The sequence below is a fragment of the Podarcis gaigeae genome (genome assembly GCF_964106915.1).
Source record: "Podarcis gaigeae genome assembly, chromosome: Z".
Lineage (NCBI taxonomy): Eukaryota > Metazoa > Chordata > Lepidosauria > Squamata > Lacertidae > Podarcis > Podarcis gaigeae.
The window spans coordinates 45,885,640-45,903,216 of NC_139691.1; the positions used below are offsets into that span (position 1 = coordinate 45,885,640).

At 43.9% G+C, this 17,577-nt stretch overlaps 1 protein-coding gene across 7 annotated transcripts in view; it reads left to right on the forward strand.

The window, feature by feature from the left end:
• The window catches only part of MCF2 (MCF.2 cell line derived transforming sequence), a 70,873-nt gene that overhangs the window by 31,389 nt on the left and 21,907 nt on the right, over positions 1–17,577 (forward strand). For 3 of the 7 annotated variants that reach the window (XR_014560305.1, XR_014560306.1, XM_083722733.1), the window contains 13 exons: positions 57–173; positions 1,744–1,893; positions 3,994–4,118; positions 5,176–5,290; positions 5,711–5,830; positions 6,310–6,501; positions 8,340–8,531; positions 8,876–9,047; positions 11,934–12,022; positions 13,633–13,721; positions 14,088–14,154; positions 15,369–15,484; positions 15,627–15,696. Coding sequence is in view for 5 of the 7 variants with exons in the window: in XM_083722733.1 (XP_083578859.1) it covers positions 57–173; positions 1,744–1,893; positions 3,994–4,118; positions 5,176–5,290; positions 5,711–5,830; positions 6,310–6,501; positions 8,340–8,531; positions 8,876–9,047; positions 11,934–12,022; positions 13,633–13,721; positions 14,088–14,154; positions 15,369–15,484; positions 15,627–15,696 (1,614 nt within the window). In the remaining 2 variants the exon portion in view is untranslated. Of the gene's footprint in view, positions 1–56; positions 174–1,743; positions 1,898–3,993; positions 4,119–5,175; positions 5,291–5,710; positions 5,831–6,309; positions 6,502–8,339; positions 8,532–8,875; positions 9,048–11,933; positions 12,023–13,632; positions 13,722–14,087; positions 14,155–15,368; positions 15,485–15,626; positions 15,697–17,577 lie in introns of all 7 variants that reach the window. The other 4 variants (XM_083722732.1, XM_083722736.1, XM_083722735.1 and 1 more) reach the window with 2 other exon arrangements.

Sequence of the window (17,577 nt, forward strand, 5' to 3'; positions counted from 1 at the left end):
ATCTAACCTGTGAATATTAAGCTATAGGTCTATTTCCCCCTTTTCTCTTCCCCCAGGTTGTAATGCTGAGTTCGGTCAGTGACTTGCTGACATACATCGATGAAAAGCAGTTAACACCTGAATTTGGGGGCACCTTGGAATATTGCCATAGCGAATGGGTCATCTTCAGAACAGTATGTTCCTCCTATTAATGCTGTTGTAAATGTGTGTGTAATATCTTCTTACATACATAAAAATGTAAGGTGTAATCATGCTCTGCATTTCACGTGCCACGTCAACTGTGGTGTGAGGAGCAGCAGGTACACCCATGAGTGGCTACGCATGCCTGCAGCAAGGGTTAACAGAGAGGGGAGGCGCTTCACACAGTGGTTTAGCAAGTAAAAGTGTGAAATGCCTCCCCCCTTTAAAAGGGGGTGGAGCTTGAGGAGAGATGGGTGGGTGTTAGGGCAATGGGCTTGGTGTAAGCTGTGAGGAATAGGAAGCAGAGGTAAAGATTCAAGGGAGGGGATTTGGTCATGGAGGGGGAGGCAAAGAGGTATGCAGCATTGGCAAGTGGAGAGTAGGTGCCACAAGCTTTAGCATATATGCAAAATTATAACATACCTTGGGTAATTCTGGACCATGCAACAGGAAGTTCATGAAGTTACCATCCAGGACTCCAGCTTCCACCAGCCTCAGCAAGGGCACTAGTCAGAGATGATGGGAGCTGGAGTCTACTAATATCTGGAGTGCAGCATGTTGGCTACCTGTGTTAGTACTCTGGCTGCCAGCAGCTTCTCAGGGTCCTGAAGAGAAAAGGGACTTCCCATCATTAGCTAGATCCCTTTTAACTGGAGATCCCTGGGATGTAACCTGGAGTGTTCTGCATGCAAAGTAAATTGCTCTGCCACAGAGCTATGGTGAACTTCAGTCCTTCCAACAACAGCTGAACTAAGTTGTAGGTGTATGTAGGTCCCGCTCTATGAACATTCGCTATGTGAAAATTCGCATATCCAAACACAGTACCTGAACACTGCTGATTCAGATATCAGAACAGAGAGCATTTTTTACTTCCTTGTTTGCCTTTCGCTGGTTGGCTGAGGGAGGGAGAGTGATCAGACAAACCAGAGATAAACTTTTCTGGGTTCTCCTGTGGTTTCCTGAGGATTTCTTTGGCTTTTGGGTGGGGTCAAAGTTCCTTGGTCAGGAACACATTAGAATTTACCCTCTAGCAATCAGTGGAATTGCTCACCTAATGAACGATTTCCAGAGAACGCATTGTGTTCAGTTAGCAGGACATGCTGGTGTTCAAAGCTCATCATCTCACCACTTATATACCCAACCAATCACTGCACTTTGCAGGAGAGGGCCTTCTCCTGCAGGTACCATATCATCAGGAGGTGCATGGTGTGTAGAAATCACACCTTTAGTGTGGTAGCACCTGCCATTTGGAAGCCCCCTGGTCTGAAAGTCTCCATTATCTATTTTTGCCTACGGAATACCTTGGTTTTCTAAACATCCTTTAAAGTGCAGATTTGTTTTTATCCCAGTCTATACCTGTATTGGACCTGAATTTGTTCTGTATTGGACCTGAATATGTTTTTATTGCTGACGCTTTTTTGTTGTCCATTGCAAATCCACCAGGGGAAGCAATTCCTAAATGAAAATAAGTAACTATATAAATAAATACCTCACTGCTGCTTTTATCAAGCTTAAGCACCAAGCGGCACGCCAAGCTGATTAACAGAAAACTTTCTCCCCCAGGCCATAGAAAGCTTTGCACTAACAGTGAAGGAAATTGCCCAGATGTTGCAATCCTTTGGCATGGAGCTGGCAGAAACAGAGCTCCCAGATGATGCCTACTCAATTGAACGCATCCTGGCACTGCGCACAGAGAAATACTATCAGCTGAAGGCAAGTTGCATCCGAAACTACCTGATCCTGTGAAAAACTTTGGTCACCTCCAGACTCAATAACTGTTTTGCAGGAAGGGTTCAATCCCATACTGGAGATTTAGGTTTGCACAATTAGAGTAAAGCACGGCTGCAGGGGGTGGGAAGCAATTCTAGACTTTTTTTGGGGTGGGACTTAATCGCACACTAGCATAAGGGTCTAGGAAGAGCCTGCTGGATCAGGCCAATGGCCCATCTAGTACAGCATCCTGTTCTCACAGTGGCCAGCCAGATGCCCCCAAGAGAAACCGGAAAGCAGGACCTGAGCATAAGAGCACTCTTCCCTCCCCTGGTTTCCAGCGACTGGTATTCAGAACCATTACTGCCTCTGACCATAGACCAAATTCAGATTGCATTTAGATGTGAAGGGGTTCTGCAACAAACCTAGTTCCCTAGCAGGTGTTGGGCGGGGGGAGCGTCATATGATCTCTACACAAGCAACTATTCAATAAACAGGTTGGGATGTCAGGGAGGAAATGACATTTCGCTGTCCTGCTTTCCTTTCCTTGCTTTTGCCCCTGTGCTATGGTATATTATTGTCCTGGAATCACTATTTGCTAGCTAAAGGCTGCCATGTTTGATGGGTGGAGGAAGGGACAAGGAAATCCAGTCCATTCATCAAAGCAATTCTTCAACGCAATTATTTTACTCCTGCTCAAACTGATGTGCATCTATCTTATTAATCCTGCCATTTCAAAGTGATTGATCGTGATTTCTTAAACTAGGTGTCTCGGCCCCAGCTGTCATTCCTTGTTTCTTATTTCTACAACTTCAGAAAGCCACACGGTACATACAAAGTTTCATAAGCAAATATTGCATTACCTTCTGTCCCCTTAGACTTACACTCTGCCTACGAGCAAGGAAATCCAAAATTACAGAGTAGGAAATAGTGTTGCCAGTTCTGACTCTGAACTCTGTATAGAGATCTTGCCTCAACTATAGCATCTCTGACCAGGGACTCGGGGGAGGGGGGAATCAATTCAGTTCTCATTGGAAGGTGAAACTACCTAATTGCAGTTTCCAAGACAAAACACAACCTTCAAAATCCACAGTTCTCTGGATTTTGCATTGTGGTTCCCCAATCAAGTAATATAGACCAAAATGCGCATGTCAGAGTAAAGTATGCATAATATAATTGTATGTATAAAACAGCAAACAAAAAATGTGTTATATTAGGGAAAACGGCTTAACAAAAATGTGTGTATTTGTTCAAACTGCATACAAAAATGTGATTATTATTATTTGCTAGACCTGCATCGCATCCAGCAGTTGTGGTATGTTTCAGGTACACAGCAGAGCAGTCATGATGGATCAAAATGGATGGCACAGCACCATGTTTGTGTCTCTTCCATAGAAGCTGCTTGGACCTTTGTGCACATATCTGCTTCTTTACATGAGGCTGATGAAGAGCTTGGCATTATGTTTAGAGTGCCTGTAAAAGCAGCCATGATACCTAAACTAAAGTGAGAGCAAACCAGCTCTGGAAGTGTGCCTAAGTTTGCTGTGTGGGGGACTGCTTATACAGCAGGCAGGGTCCCAGTTGCTCATTTCTCCCACTTCCAGGCAGATTATGGCTATTTGTCATCTACGATTTTTGTGGGTCCACTCACACAAACAGTAAAAATTGATGGGGAAATACAATGGAAGAGTCCAGCCCCCTGGTCCTGTTGCTGATCAGTATAAAACACATATTCAGTTTTTATTAGACGGTTCTAGTTCTCAATATTTCTAGTTATGCCATCTAGAACAACAGAGGTGAAATTTGCTCCATCTTCTGCATGACAGCACCACCATATATTTGAAGACCATGTATTCCCTTAGTCTTCTCTTCTCTAAGGGAAGACTCTAAGGGAAGACCAAGCTAAATATACCCAGGGGCAAGGGACTGATCTGAGCAGGTGGAATTGCAGATGTGCTGTAGATTTGATTCCAGCTGAGGGTTGGGTTCAGAGGGCTCCTTTTGGAATTGTGGTCCTTGACACCTCATTGAGTTGGAAACGGAAGACCACTATGGTGGTTCTGGTGACATATTAATCAGCAGTGCTTATTATACATGCTGCAGGAAGATATTACGACAGTGACCAAAGAAGGAAACATGCTGCTGTGTAGTTTAGAGGAACCTGACATGGATGAACCTGACAAAGAGGAACCACAGGAGAGATCTGGTGACTGGGAGACTGTCAACCGGTGAGCATGTTGAGCATCATGCACATTTTAAAAGCTGTTGACTAGGATCACTGTCTTGCCCATTGAAAGCATAGAAACATAAGTTGAACCCTGTTGGATCATGTCAATGACCCACCTTGTCCAGTATCCTGTTCTCACAGTGGCCAAGCAGATGTCTGTTGGGAACCCATAAGAAGGATCAGAATATAAGAGCACTCTCTGCTCCTGAGGTTTCCTGCAAAACAGTGCACAGGAGAACTTAAGGATAAAGGCTATCAATGACTGCTAGTCACAATGGCTGGGTACTATGTTCCAAGCCCTACCTGGAGATGCTGGGAATTGAACCTAGAACCTTCTGCATGTGGAAGCCCTACCACTGAGCAATAGCTCTTCCCCCCCAAAATACGAACAGGAAATTATCTTTATACAGTCCATCTAGCTTGATGTTGTCTGTGATGGTTGGAAGATGCTCTTCCATTTCTGTTGGGGAAGAAAGCAGCCGTGTGCCTGGGTCAGGTAGGCACTCCATTAGAGTACGTTCCCACCCAGCCCCCAGCAATGGCAAATGTTATGGGGGGCAAGCAGGCAAGCCACCACCTTGGATACAACCTCTTCTTCTCTGTGTGCAATGGAAACATCCTCACCTGTCTTGCACCTGCGCCACCTCTGAATGGGACAGCCTTCTTTTACCTTGGACAAGCTACAATTTGTTCCCTGGTGAAAGGAGGTTGCAGCAACACCTAAGGGTGTTTTCGGGGGGTGGGGGCTTGGCAAAGCACCTTGCTGGATTCTGGAGTTTCCAGTCCTCAGCAGTCCAAATAGGCATTGGGTGGCTGGAGTCCATTTAAATTTCTGACGATGCCACATCAGGGACTAAAAGGTCTAAAAGGTGCCTGCTTTTTTCTTTTTCTTTTTAAGGGGTTGAGCTCTTTGTAAAAATGTCTTTTTTTAATGGCTTGGGACCACTTGGTAGAAATGCAGTTGATGGTTTTTTATTGTTTTTATTAATGATTTTATTGGGTTACATAGTACTTTTTTTAAATGGATAACTAAATCAGCTCCCTCTTGTGAAAAAAAGATTGCTTGCACAGTTACATGAAATGGAAATTGCTTTTGATGGATTCTGGGAGAAACATCAGCTGAAGATGGAGCAGTATTTGCAGCTTTGGAAATTCGAGCAACATTTCCAAGAGGTAAGATGAGGTCCCCATCCCATCAGCCTTGGCTAAGAAACTATTGCTGGCGTTTTTTAATATTCATTCGACCTACACAGTAGCTTTCAACTACTATGTGCTTGAAAGGTATAGAGGACCTTTTCCCCCTGCGAAGGGCCTTTGATCTGCAGGAGATGTCATGGGGGAGTGGCTCCTTTGATATGTGGAGCTGGAGCCAGTGGTGGGCAGAAGACCACCCCCACCACCCCCATTCTTTGCTTGTTTAGCTTCAGATGTCTTCCTTGCTCAAACATAACACTTTCAAGTGAAAACAGAGCAAAGAGGGATGTGTAGACCACACGAGGGGAACACTTCTGTGTTCCCCTTCTGTGCTTTAAATAATATTGTGCCCCTCCTGTTTTTGTTTTTCTTTTTGACAAAATTTCCTCTGCCTTTTAGCTCAGTAAAGCCATTGAATTTTTAATGGAGAAGCAAAGGGAGCTGCCGGATACTGGAGATAATGTCTCTCAAGTTAAACAGAGGGTGTTGGATCTGGAAAACCTGAACAGAATGGCACAGGTGAGAGCGCCATCCAATTGGTGTCAGTGAGGAACAGCCATCCTAACCCACCTAGAGCAGGGTTGTGGAGGTGTTCCATGGTGCTGTACTACAGCTTCCAAGACCCCTGACTATTGGCCAGGATAGCTAGAGGTGGGGGGCACTCTGACATCTCTTCAGCAGATGACACAAGGGACAAAAGTTGGCAGAGCAACAACTGTAAGCGTTGCCTTTGTGCAGTAGGCTGCTTTCTCTCACATTTTTCCTCCACCCTCACATGCAAGGGGCATGATCAGAGTTCAAGGACACATTCCAGCCAGGAAACAACACTCAAAGAGGCTGTGAATTAGGGACAGTGTGTGACTGGGGAGAGAAGGTGTTGCCTGGGAAGAGCTTTGAGGGCTAGATAGAGAGGCCTATGAGGCCACATGGTGACCCTTCTGCCTCACACAGTCTAGAAATATAACTCCTACCCCCTCTTTTATTTGGATGTTACATAGGAGTTGACAGGGAAGGCTCAGGTTGTGATCCTTCATGGGCACCAGCTGGCAACCAACCACCACTACGCTCTCAACTTGATCTGCCAGCAGTGTAATGAGCTGCGGCACCATTCGGATATCTTGCTGGAGGAGATCAAAAGGAAGCACAACCAGCTCCAAAGAACCTTGGAGCTTCTCACTTCTCTGCAGCAGGTAATGTCCAGAGGTGGACCTCCAGACACAGTGAATGAATGACAGAGCGTTGCTTTCAGAGTCCAACTCTGCATGGCAAAGGATGGAGCTGTGCATCTGCTGTGATCCTGCAGGAGGGCAGGATGGGCTACTAGCCACAGAACCCAAGTTTTAATTTACAAGTTTGCAAGTGTGGGAGTGAAACCTTCTCGAAATTAAAGAAGCCAGAGGGAAGGCTAAATAGCATTTCTGAGGCTTCAGTGTCCCACAGAGCTCCTTCCTCCTCCCCAGAATAGATAACGTAGAAGAAGATGAAATTATACTATTGCATCATCCTGGATTGTGGAGTTGACTTCTTGTTGGTTCAGGATTCTAATTTTGTAGGCCAGAAGCAGGGAACCTCCAGTCTGGAGCTAATGTTTGATGTATTACAGTATTTTAATATATTTTTTGGAAGCCGCCCAGAGTGGCTGGGGAAGCCCAGCCAGATGGGTGGGGTATAAATAATAAATAATTATTATTATTATTATTATTATTATTATTATTATTATTATTATTATTTAGGTGTCCCTATTTGGCCCAGCCATTCCCATCAATGATACCAGCTGTGGCACAGGCAAAGCCATGGCTGGAATGAAAGGGTGTTTTTGTATGTTTGTTTTTGCTGGTACTGCTGATCCTGCACAGCTCTCTGGAAAGATCTATGCATGCCACTTTGCAAGCCTTGACAGTTGGCCACTCACTGGGGTGTTCAAAGTGGGATGCCTTTGCCTGCACAGTTGATTTCAAACCACATAGGCTGCCTGTTAAATGTCAAGAGACAGGGGAGATCAGGACCACAGGCCTTGGGGCTTGCAGGGGAAGTGGTAGAAGTTGTCAAGATCCGGCCTGATCTGGCCAAGGCAAGGCAGATCAGGACCCTGGACAGGTCTCATAGGAAATTGCAGGCTGAGCTGCAGAAGATGTTGCTCTGCAGTGGACCAGAGGCATTTAAATGCTGCCTTTCCACAGTGAACTCTGTGCCCAAAGCAGCCTGTAATCAATCATCAAAACCTTTGGGGTGGGGGAGAGAAGTCAATTTACAAAACATATTCAATAAATTCAAATTGGACAAAAATTATAAACAATTAGCAAATTCAATATAAGAAAGAAAAATTAGACTTAGAGGTTTATTTTTATTTTTTGGTGTTGTATTTTGGAATTTAATTAACAAATAAGTTCCAACTGCTGCTGCAGGTCTTACTGGTCTCCAAGAAGCCTCAGCTCTGCAAGAAACCTCAGGGGGTCTTCTCATGTGACTAGCCGAGTTATAGCTGGCTCCCTTTTCTGTCCTCCATAGACCAACATGGGAAACTTGGGAAACGCTTGGGAATCCTGGAAGTTCTGACTGCTTTTGCAGGTCTTATGGCCTTGCAGTACTCAGACTTACAGACTGGACCTTCTCTTCCACTGCCCCTCCCTTTAAGAGCTCATAGCTGATTCTGCAATTGCATGTCAAAGCTTGGCTGTGGAACAGGAGAAGCTATGGAGGAGTCACCCTCACAGAGAATGATAAAAGAGCCACCTCTTCTGTCTAAGACAGCGTAGGTCTCCTTAATAAGGGTGACCCGTGATTTTCCTGGCACTGGATGCAAAGCACATGATGACAACAATGCTGCAGAATAAGAGGGTTAGGCAGTTGCTGGAGCTGGTTGGAAGAGGACATTGGAGACAGTACTTCCACCTTGAATCTCCTCCTGTCCTCTAAGCCTGTTCATAACAGATGGGAGAGGGGAAGTCCACTGCTGCCTACAGACTGCCAGTTGGTCACTATCCTAGGCATGACCACCAACCTGTTCCTACTCATGTTTTTTCACCAGGCCCTGGAGTGCTGCGATGAAGGAGCCTACCTTCTAGCCAACCAGCAGATGGATAAATGCCAGTCTCGAGAAGGTGCCCAGAAAGCTCTCCAAGACATAGAGAATTTCCTTGAGAGTTCTTCACTGCATTTATATGCTGACCCACAAACCCTGTACTCTGACTTTGAGCCCATCTTAACTACTGAACTAAAGGTAGGCCCATGGTAGAGGAATCACATTTGTGCTGGCTGTGATAGCAAGAGCTCCGCTACACAGTGTGCTAGCCTTGAATCCAACAATCTGAAAATACTGGAGCAATTAAGCTTGTTGGCCTAGGCTGGGGTTGCCTCCCAGGCTTTACGCCAAAGTGGGTCCCTGACTCTTATGGAGGCTTCCAGATTAGAGCTGATCACTAGCCTGAACTACTAGGAGATCCAATATTGTGTCTCAAACTGACCTCCGCTTCACAGGAGCTGGGCTTGATCAAACACCCGTGATATGTGACAAGCCAATTCTGCAAGATTTGCTTATGGGGTTTTCCTTTTTGGAATCTGCAGGCTCGGATACAAATGGTCCAGATGAAGCTTGAGAATGTGCGGAGCATGTTCGAGAACAGGCAGGCGTGCTTCAAAAAGCTAGCGGACAAACAAGCACGCCCAGTGCAGCTGGTAGCCCCACGGCCAGAAAACCCACCCCGGTCGAAATCTCCTTTGTTTTCCCCCAAACATGGTAACCTGCTTTTAAAGTTATGTCATTCAGAAATGTTCATTAGGTAACCGTGGGGAAGATGGAATGAGAATGGGCTTGATAATGTCGTAGATTTCTTTGTATGTGTGATCAGAGAGTGAAGCTAACTGCGGAGGGCACCAACGTCTTTTCCTTCTCTAGTCCTCAGAGCTGTTTTGCAAGTGTGTTCTTTAAGTACCCTACAGTGTCTTCAAAAAATAACCCAAACTGATTGTTATTTATATCTCTCGTAGCCTCCACTTAATATAGTATGGAGGGGATCCCTTTTGCAATCTGAATTATTCATCTGTATTGCACTTTTAATATGTGACTGCTTTCTGCCCACTCTTTACATAATGGGAGACATAAGTGTGCAGTGTGATTGCTGGAGAGGAACTTCTGCTTGAAGATTTTAGATGTCTTCTAAAGGAGGACTACTGGGCCGCTGGTGGTGCTGTGGATTAAACCACAGAGCCTAGGGCTTGCCGATCAGAAGGTTGGCGGTTCGAATCCCCACGACCGGGTGAGCTCCCATTGCTCGGTCCCTGCTCCTGCCAACCTAGCAGCCCGAAAGCAGTTCGAAAGCTCCCTCGGCCAGTAAAGCAAGATGAGCGCTGCAACACCAGAGTCGGCCACAACTGGACCTAATGGTCAGGGGTCCCTCTACCTTAAAGGAGGACTATATTCCTCTGGGTGCGCCAACTACAGTACAGGACAGCTCTCAGGCAAAGTGTTTTGGTTTGCAGGTGGCCCTCCAAGGCTGTTCACATGTTACATTCCACGAGTAAACAATCCATGTACACAAATAGTTGAGCTGTACATTTATACACTTATCCACATGTGACATTCAACAATAACACAGGTAGAATCTAGACACATATAAAAAAAGGTTATTAAATTGCTTTTTTAAAATAAAAAAAATGTTTTGAAAAATATATTGAATTTGCCCTAAGCTCATCCTCGCCATCTAGTGCCACATTTGTATAATGCACTTAAAACACACCTAAAACATTATATTTGCAGCTGTATAGATGAGTCCACAGTCTGTGTACCTGTGTTTTGATACAGCTAAGCTGTGCAAATCTGCAAGTGTAACACTCTTTCATATAAATAGGTATACATGCATAGACAGCTTTTACCTGTGTTCAGTGTAACATGTGAACAAGACGTTTTGATTTCTGTAATCTCAGACTGTCAGCAGAAATGATCATTTTATTGAACCCCCTGGGAACTGTCATTTGTGCTCAGCAAACCACTGGTTGTCCAGCCCAAACTGAGATTGTGCTATTTATGTATTTGGTATATGCTGATTTAGGGTTTCTCCCAGTTAACATCCTTAGGGATCTCTCACAGAAGTGCTGCCTGTCATTTTAAGAGGTTGTAGGCAGCCGGGCAAATGCAGTTAAAACCCTCTACCTTATTTGGGATTTTCTTTCTGATGATGCTGTCCGACATCAATGAGACTTTGTGGAAGTAGTAATGTTGTAACCGTTTTATTTTTGCAACAGCGCAGTTTGAAGATGGGGCAGCTTCTCTTCATATCTGTTTGCATTCTTCTGCGTCTGTTTTTCTCCCAACATCCTTTGCCCATTACTTCATTAAAGGTGCTTCTTCTATCTAACGGATATTCAACACTTATCTATGTCAATAAAATTAGATACTGTTCCTTTTCTTCCTCAATTGCATCTTCTCCTGGAAAGGATCTCCATCGCCTTTCCTTTGAGGGGCCGTATTTTAGATTCTTTTTAACATAGAAAATATATATGGTTAGATTTTATAGGAAATATGTGTATTCAAGGACTTGGGCTGGGTAGAGTGATATGTGTAACCTTATCAGTATTTCCACCCTTCCATTATATCCAGAAATCCTTTCAGTGTGGTCCAGCTGCATTATGAGTTTAAAGCAGTTTTATACCACTCTAAACAGACATCATGGCTACCCTCAAAGAATCCCGGGAATTGTAGTTTTTTAGGAGTGTTTCTACATGATTGATTGATTGATTGATTGATTGATTGATAGATAGATGTCCTGGGTGTTTTTAAGCTGAAGTTTGGTGTAGAAGTACTTTAAATAAATAAAGTTTTGCATGAATAAATGCTAGCTCCACAACAATATGGTGGCTTGATGGTGCAGGTTTGCGTGGGAAATTTAATTACCCAAGAAATGCCATCAAAGCTGGATATAGCACATTATCTGTTGTTTATTAAAATATTATTAGCCACTCTTCTTTTTTTGGGGGGGGGGCTTTTGGAGTGAAAAGAGGTATATAAATGAATAATGATAATATTAGATCTCAGAGTTATGTACAAATAGTCAAATAGTGGCCAGCTTAACAACAGTCAAGAGTAGTGACATTTCAATAGTCCAGATGTAGCCACTTCAATGGGTCTACTCCGAGTAGGATATAACCCAGTGCCCTGCAATCTGCAGATGAATGGTGGTATACAAATTTAATAAAAAATAAAAATGCAACTTGAAGAGGCAGTAAAGCAAATTAGGATGCTTCAGACCTTTTCCTGGTACCTTGTCAGATTATGAATTTTTAACTTTCAATCTCAGATTTTGTTCATTTCAAATTCTGTGTGATTACTTAGTAAAAAAAATTCTTTTGTTTCCTAAACACCATTTATTTATTTTCAAATCTTTTGTTATAATTAATAGTTCCCCCCAATAACTTTTTTTCTCTTTTAAAATGTTTCATCCTGTTTGTTAAAACATGTGTGCACACAGGAACACACTCACATCTATTTTGTTTCCAGCATTAACTAACTGAACATATCTACCTTCTAAACAGGTGGTGTAATGTAGTTTAATGTAATTCCTTTGCACAAAAGTAATCTGTAACTTGTAGACTATAATCTGCCTATCTTCTTTTTCTTATGTCCAAGGTGTAGATTTTAATTCCAGTTTGAAATTCTCATTTGATATCTCACTGCCTGGGAAGAAGACTTCAAGGAAATCTCAAAGTTCCCGCAAGGTAGGTGATTAAAAATGTTTAAGTACAAGTGTGACGTCCACAAAATCAATGTGGAATGGTCCTGTTCCGTGTTCCTACCTGCCATCCAACCAGCCATGCCCTTTTCTAAGGGACTCCATTCCATTCCTCACCAACTTCAGTCTCCCTACTTGCAATAGATGCTGAGCATTCTAAGGACACTGAACATGATCTATCCTTGTTGTGCTTGATTCCTCTCTGTTGTGCATGGTTGGTGCTGTTTTGGCTACATACCATAGTCAAAGGAATAACTTTGAGGGAAATCCTGCATACTATTAACAAAGTGCTCCTCAAACCACATCTTTTCATGCAGCATTGACACTCCTTGTCCAGAACAAGCATAAAAAAACAAGATGGACGGGAGACCACATAGCTAAAATGTGTAAATGGGACAGAAGTTTTATCAGTGCAGTCTTATGCCTACTCACTTGCCCGGTTCAGACAAAATGCCCAAACCAAGCTTTAAATTAGTGCTACATAAACTAACCTGGATGCCTGACACATTGGATCATGGCTCATTGATCCTTTGGTATGGCTTGGAGATCGGAAGCATTTTCTTCCGAGTGTAAACTATCCACAGTTTGTTGCTGAATCCAGTCTGGGGTGCGGAAGTTGTTTTAAACCATGGTTAATTTAACAATCTTGGTTCAGAAACCATGGGTTGATCTTCTTTTGTTTCAAAGAGCCGGAGTTTAAGCTAACAATAGCTTAGAGTGGGCTGCTTTAGGCAGTGGTTTGTTTAAATTAGGAAGCAGATGCTTCTAGTCCTTGAGTCTGTGCTAGGGGAAGAGAGGAGAAGGAGATGAGCAAGCTTACTCAAGCTCATTCATGTAGCACTAAACTTTGGTTTAGGTCACAGAACATGACCAACAAATTGGAGTCAAAGAGGGCTGGGTGGGTAGGGGCTACATTTGTCCCAGGGCTGGAGTTCCCATCCCTTGCTTACTGTCTAGAATCTGACACAGGAGAGTCAACAGAAGAAGGGGAAGGAAATAGTGGTGCACAAACCAGGCCATATTCTTCCATCCTGCTACTATTTCCTTCCCCTTCTTCTGTTGACTCTCCTGTGTCAGATTCTAGACAGTAAGCAAGGGCTGGGGAACTCCAGCCCTGGGACCAAATGTAGCCCCTACCCACCCAGCCCTCTTTGACTCCAATTTGTTGGTCATGCTCTGTGACCTCCTTGTCTACTTTTGCCTAGGTGCAATAAATCCTTGATCAGTAATTATGCTTATTATGTGCTTGGAAACCTCTGGCTTTTTACATTGCTGGAATGTTGCATGATGTACAAAGGTGAAAATCACATCTGTTGCTCTGCTCCCCCCTTTTTTTGCCTCTGGCTACACTTTTATTTCTTTTTGCCCCCAACCGCAGTTGTATGGCCACCATAAAGTTGTCCTCTGGGGAATGAGGCCCCCATGCTGCAAAAGGTTCCTCTAACAGCGATGTACCCCACTAGTACACTGCAAAATGCAAGTTCACGTTTAGGGCAGCACATGAATCATTTTAAAATAGCAGGCTTCAAGTTGTCACTTCAAAGCTTTTTTTTATTATTATTTTTCCTCTTCCTAAAGCATATTGTTTCCTTCCAGATTGAAGTGATGCACGATTATCAGGAGAAAAGGAATTCGCTACAGTTCTGCATATCAGAAAGTGAAGACAGTTTAGACATATTGAAAAGGTATTCTTCACCCCCTTTTTAATCCACCAACTTCTCTGCTAGTCATGCAAACAAACCCTGATTTGTGCTTGGGAAAGTTCTCTGTTCCTTTGAAGAACGACCTTGGCCTTGCTGTGATGATTAGGCCTCATCCAAAGCAAAATGTACGCTCCTTCGGGGGGGGGGGAGGGGGGGAGGAATAACCAGGCTTTATTCTCACCCTTTCAAGCACATCTTTGTAACATGAGGAGTAGAATATTTATGTTTTTCTTCCTCCAATAAATTCTTGCACATTTAGAAAGCACATGCTACTGTTTTTCCCCAGCTCTTTGTGGAATTTCTACATGTACCCAACCTTGATTCCCCCCCCCCCCTTCTTCATTTTAGCTATGTGATAAACGAGCTTATAGAAACTGAGCGGGTTTACGTTGAGGAGTTGTTCACCATTTTGATGGTAAGTGTGCCTTTGTTTCTTCTTGCTTCACCCTTAGATGTATCTGGGATGCTTATTTTACTTCTGTATCTGACTGCAAGTAAGCTAGATGCTAACAGATGCGCAGGATGAGGAGGAATTCAGTTTTGTGCACGTTTTAGCCTAATTCACACTTCCTGAAGCAATACACAAACCAAAATGCATCTGCCCTTAGAAAGTCAAACTTCTCTGTATTTGGCAATACAGTTCTCCAACCAAATAATGCGTACAAAAATGTTGATATATGATTTTTTTTTTAAAAAAATGATTTCATACTTGTATTCCAGCAACAATGCTGATCTCAATGCAGCTCACAATAACAATAGCATTAATATTTTCAAGACAATTCTACAATTGTGGTAATCATATTAAAAACAAAATAGCATACAAATAAGGCAAAAACAAATTCATCGAACAATTAATATAATTATATACATTAGGATTAAATATGCAAAAAACGTGTTAGGAGAAAGTTGTGCATGCAAAATTGATGAAAACTGAAATATGCATACAGTGGTACCTCGAGTTAAGTACTTAATTCGTTCCGGAGGTCCGTTCTTAACCTGAAACTGTTCTTACCCTGAAGCACTAATGGGGCCTCCTGCTGCTGCTGCACCGCCAGAGCATGATTTCTGTTCTCATCCTGAAGCAAAGTTCTTAACCCGAGGTACTATTTCTGGGTTAGTCTGTAACCTGAAGTGTATGTAACCTCAGGCATATGTAACCCGAGGTACCACTGTATTAGACAGTATCACATGCAGAAATAAATTTGTATAATGGGAGAAATGCCCACTAGATGCTGATAAATTTTCATGAGGACTTTTTACTTTAAAAAATAAATAAATGCAAACTGATGTGCAAATCTGGGGAACTGAACATAATAATGGGAAAGATGTGAAACTGAGCAAAACCAAAATTGACAGATTGATCTATCCCTACTCTCCATTCCAGTTGTAACATTTATTATTCTTATTCACATTCTCCTGTTGAACATGCCACTCAGAGGCGTATTTTTACTGTCATAATACTCTGAAAACACACAAGCCAAACAAACATACCTCTGGGGCTGGTGCACGACTGCAAAGAGATTTTTAGCATTAGGACCAAGAGGTGATGATGCAACTAAACGTGGCCTTTTGGGGTCGGACAATATGGATGTGTGCCTAATACTGCATTTGGGGTTGTGCTGTCGGCAGGGCTACAGAGCTGAGATGGACAACCCCACCATGGCCTTTCTCTTGCCACCCCCCTTGCAAAACCGCAAAGATGTTCTGTTTGGAAACATGCCAGAGATTTACGACTTTCACAACAAGTAAGACACCGCCAAACCTTTGCATTGTCAGTCTCTCCCCACCTCTACCACCCCATGCCTTTAAAAATGAGTTTCGGAAGCAAACGTAACCCACTCTTCATTCCTACCCTCTCCATCCTCTTCCTCTTTCTTTTTCTTGCAGGATTTTCCTCCACCATCTGGAGAGCTGCGTGGAAGCCCCAGAGAAAGTTGGCTATTGCTTCTTGGAAAGGGTCAGTAGGCATGTTGTTGGAGCTGTGCTCATGATCCTTCTTGCTCCAGATCAGGGGTGGGGAACCTTAGTTCTCTGGGCCTCCCTGTCTGGCCCTCAGAACTCTCCCCAGGCCATGATTCCTGTCCCTACTTAGACACCCTGATTGTTTTTGTCTGGCCTGAATGTGTCCTTAAACCCGGGTAATGCCTCTTACCTGTTTCGGTGGAGGATGGAGAGGGATGGTCTGGTCTAAGAAGTAAGGTAAAGGAAACAGGACCCCTGACCATTAGGTCCAGTCGTGGCCGACTCTGGGGTTGCGGCGCTCATCTCACTTTACTGGCCGAGGGAGCCAGCGTAGAGCTTCCGGGTCATGTGGCCAGCATGACTAAGCTGCTTCTGGCAAATCAGAGCAGTGCACAGAAATGCTGTTTACCTTCCCGCTGGAGCGGTACCTATTTATCTACTTGCACTTTGACGTGCTTTTGAACTGCTAGGTTGGCAGGAGCTGGGACCGAGCAACGGGAGCTCACCCTGTCGCGGGGATTCAAACCACCGACCTTCTGATCGGCAAGTCCTAGGCTCTGTGGTTTAACCCACAGCGCCACCTGTGTCCCTGTAAAACCCACATTTTCTGCTCTGCCTGCTTTCGCCTATGGTCCCAAACATCATCAGCCTGTGGCCTTCAGAAGGCTGCCCATGGTCGAAAAACATTCCCCAGCCTTGTAGTATGAAGTTTAAGGAAAGCCTGTTGCATGTGCTCAACTTAGACCACTAGTAAAAAAAAATTGTCCCTCCCCTGTTGGTTGGTGAGTGGTAGACAAGGCGGTTGGGTGGGGAGAGATTAGCCCCACTTTGGCCCCACCTCCTCCCACCACCAACATCCTGCCTCCAACTGGTTGCCCCAAAGGGAATGTAGTTAACTTCAGGAAAAACTTCCCCATTGTTGAGGTAGGCAATAGTGAGCTAGACTGACCCAATGGCCTGGCGCAGCATAAGGCAACTTCCTATGTTGCTGGAACCAACAGCATTACTTTTCTGCTTCCTATTCACTCACTAAACAGGAGCAGCAATGCGTCTCTGTGTGGGGCGGTGCTTTTTGCAGTGTGGGGGCCACATTCCCTTCTGGGGACCCCTTCCACAGTGGACAAGGTCAGACTCAAAGGCCAAAGAGGATGGATGAGTGTTCATGGGATGCTCTCCCCAGGGAGACTCGCCTGGTGCCTTCATTACTCTGGTTTTATATTTTGCTGGAAGCCACCCAGAGTGGTTGGGGCAGCCCAGTCAGATGGGCAGCATATAAATAATAAATTATTATCATCATTATTAGTATTACTTCATATCTTTAGGCACCAGGCAAAAACATTCCTCTTCAGCTAGGCCGTTGGCTGATTAAACAATCTATGGCTTTTCCAATTGTGTGTGTGTGTGTGTTGTTGTTGTTGTTGTTGTCATTGTCATTATGTTATGCATTGTGTGGTTTTATGTTGTAAACTGCCCTGTAATCTTCAGGAGAAGGACGGCATTTAAATTTTAATTAATAATAATAATAATAATAATAATAATAATAATAATAAGTGCAGTCTTCCCCAGGCCTGAGGTGCTCCACCCCAGTCATACTGACACGCCACCACTGTCCCCAGTTTCAAACAAGGATCTTGCCTAGTCCTACCTAGAGATATTAGGATTTGAACCTGGGAACTTTAGCATGCAATGCCTGTGCTCTATTTCTATGATCCAGAACAGGTTCCTTCATTGCAGCGGGTTGGACTAGGTGACGCTCAGGATCCCTTCCATCTCTACAATTCTGTGGTCAGGTGTATGGCTGTTCCACTTGAATTAGACAGCTGTGGGTTCTGTGGCTGTCTAATACAAGTTCCCTGCAATGGATGTACTTAGACTC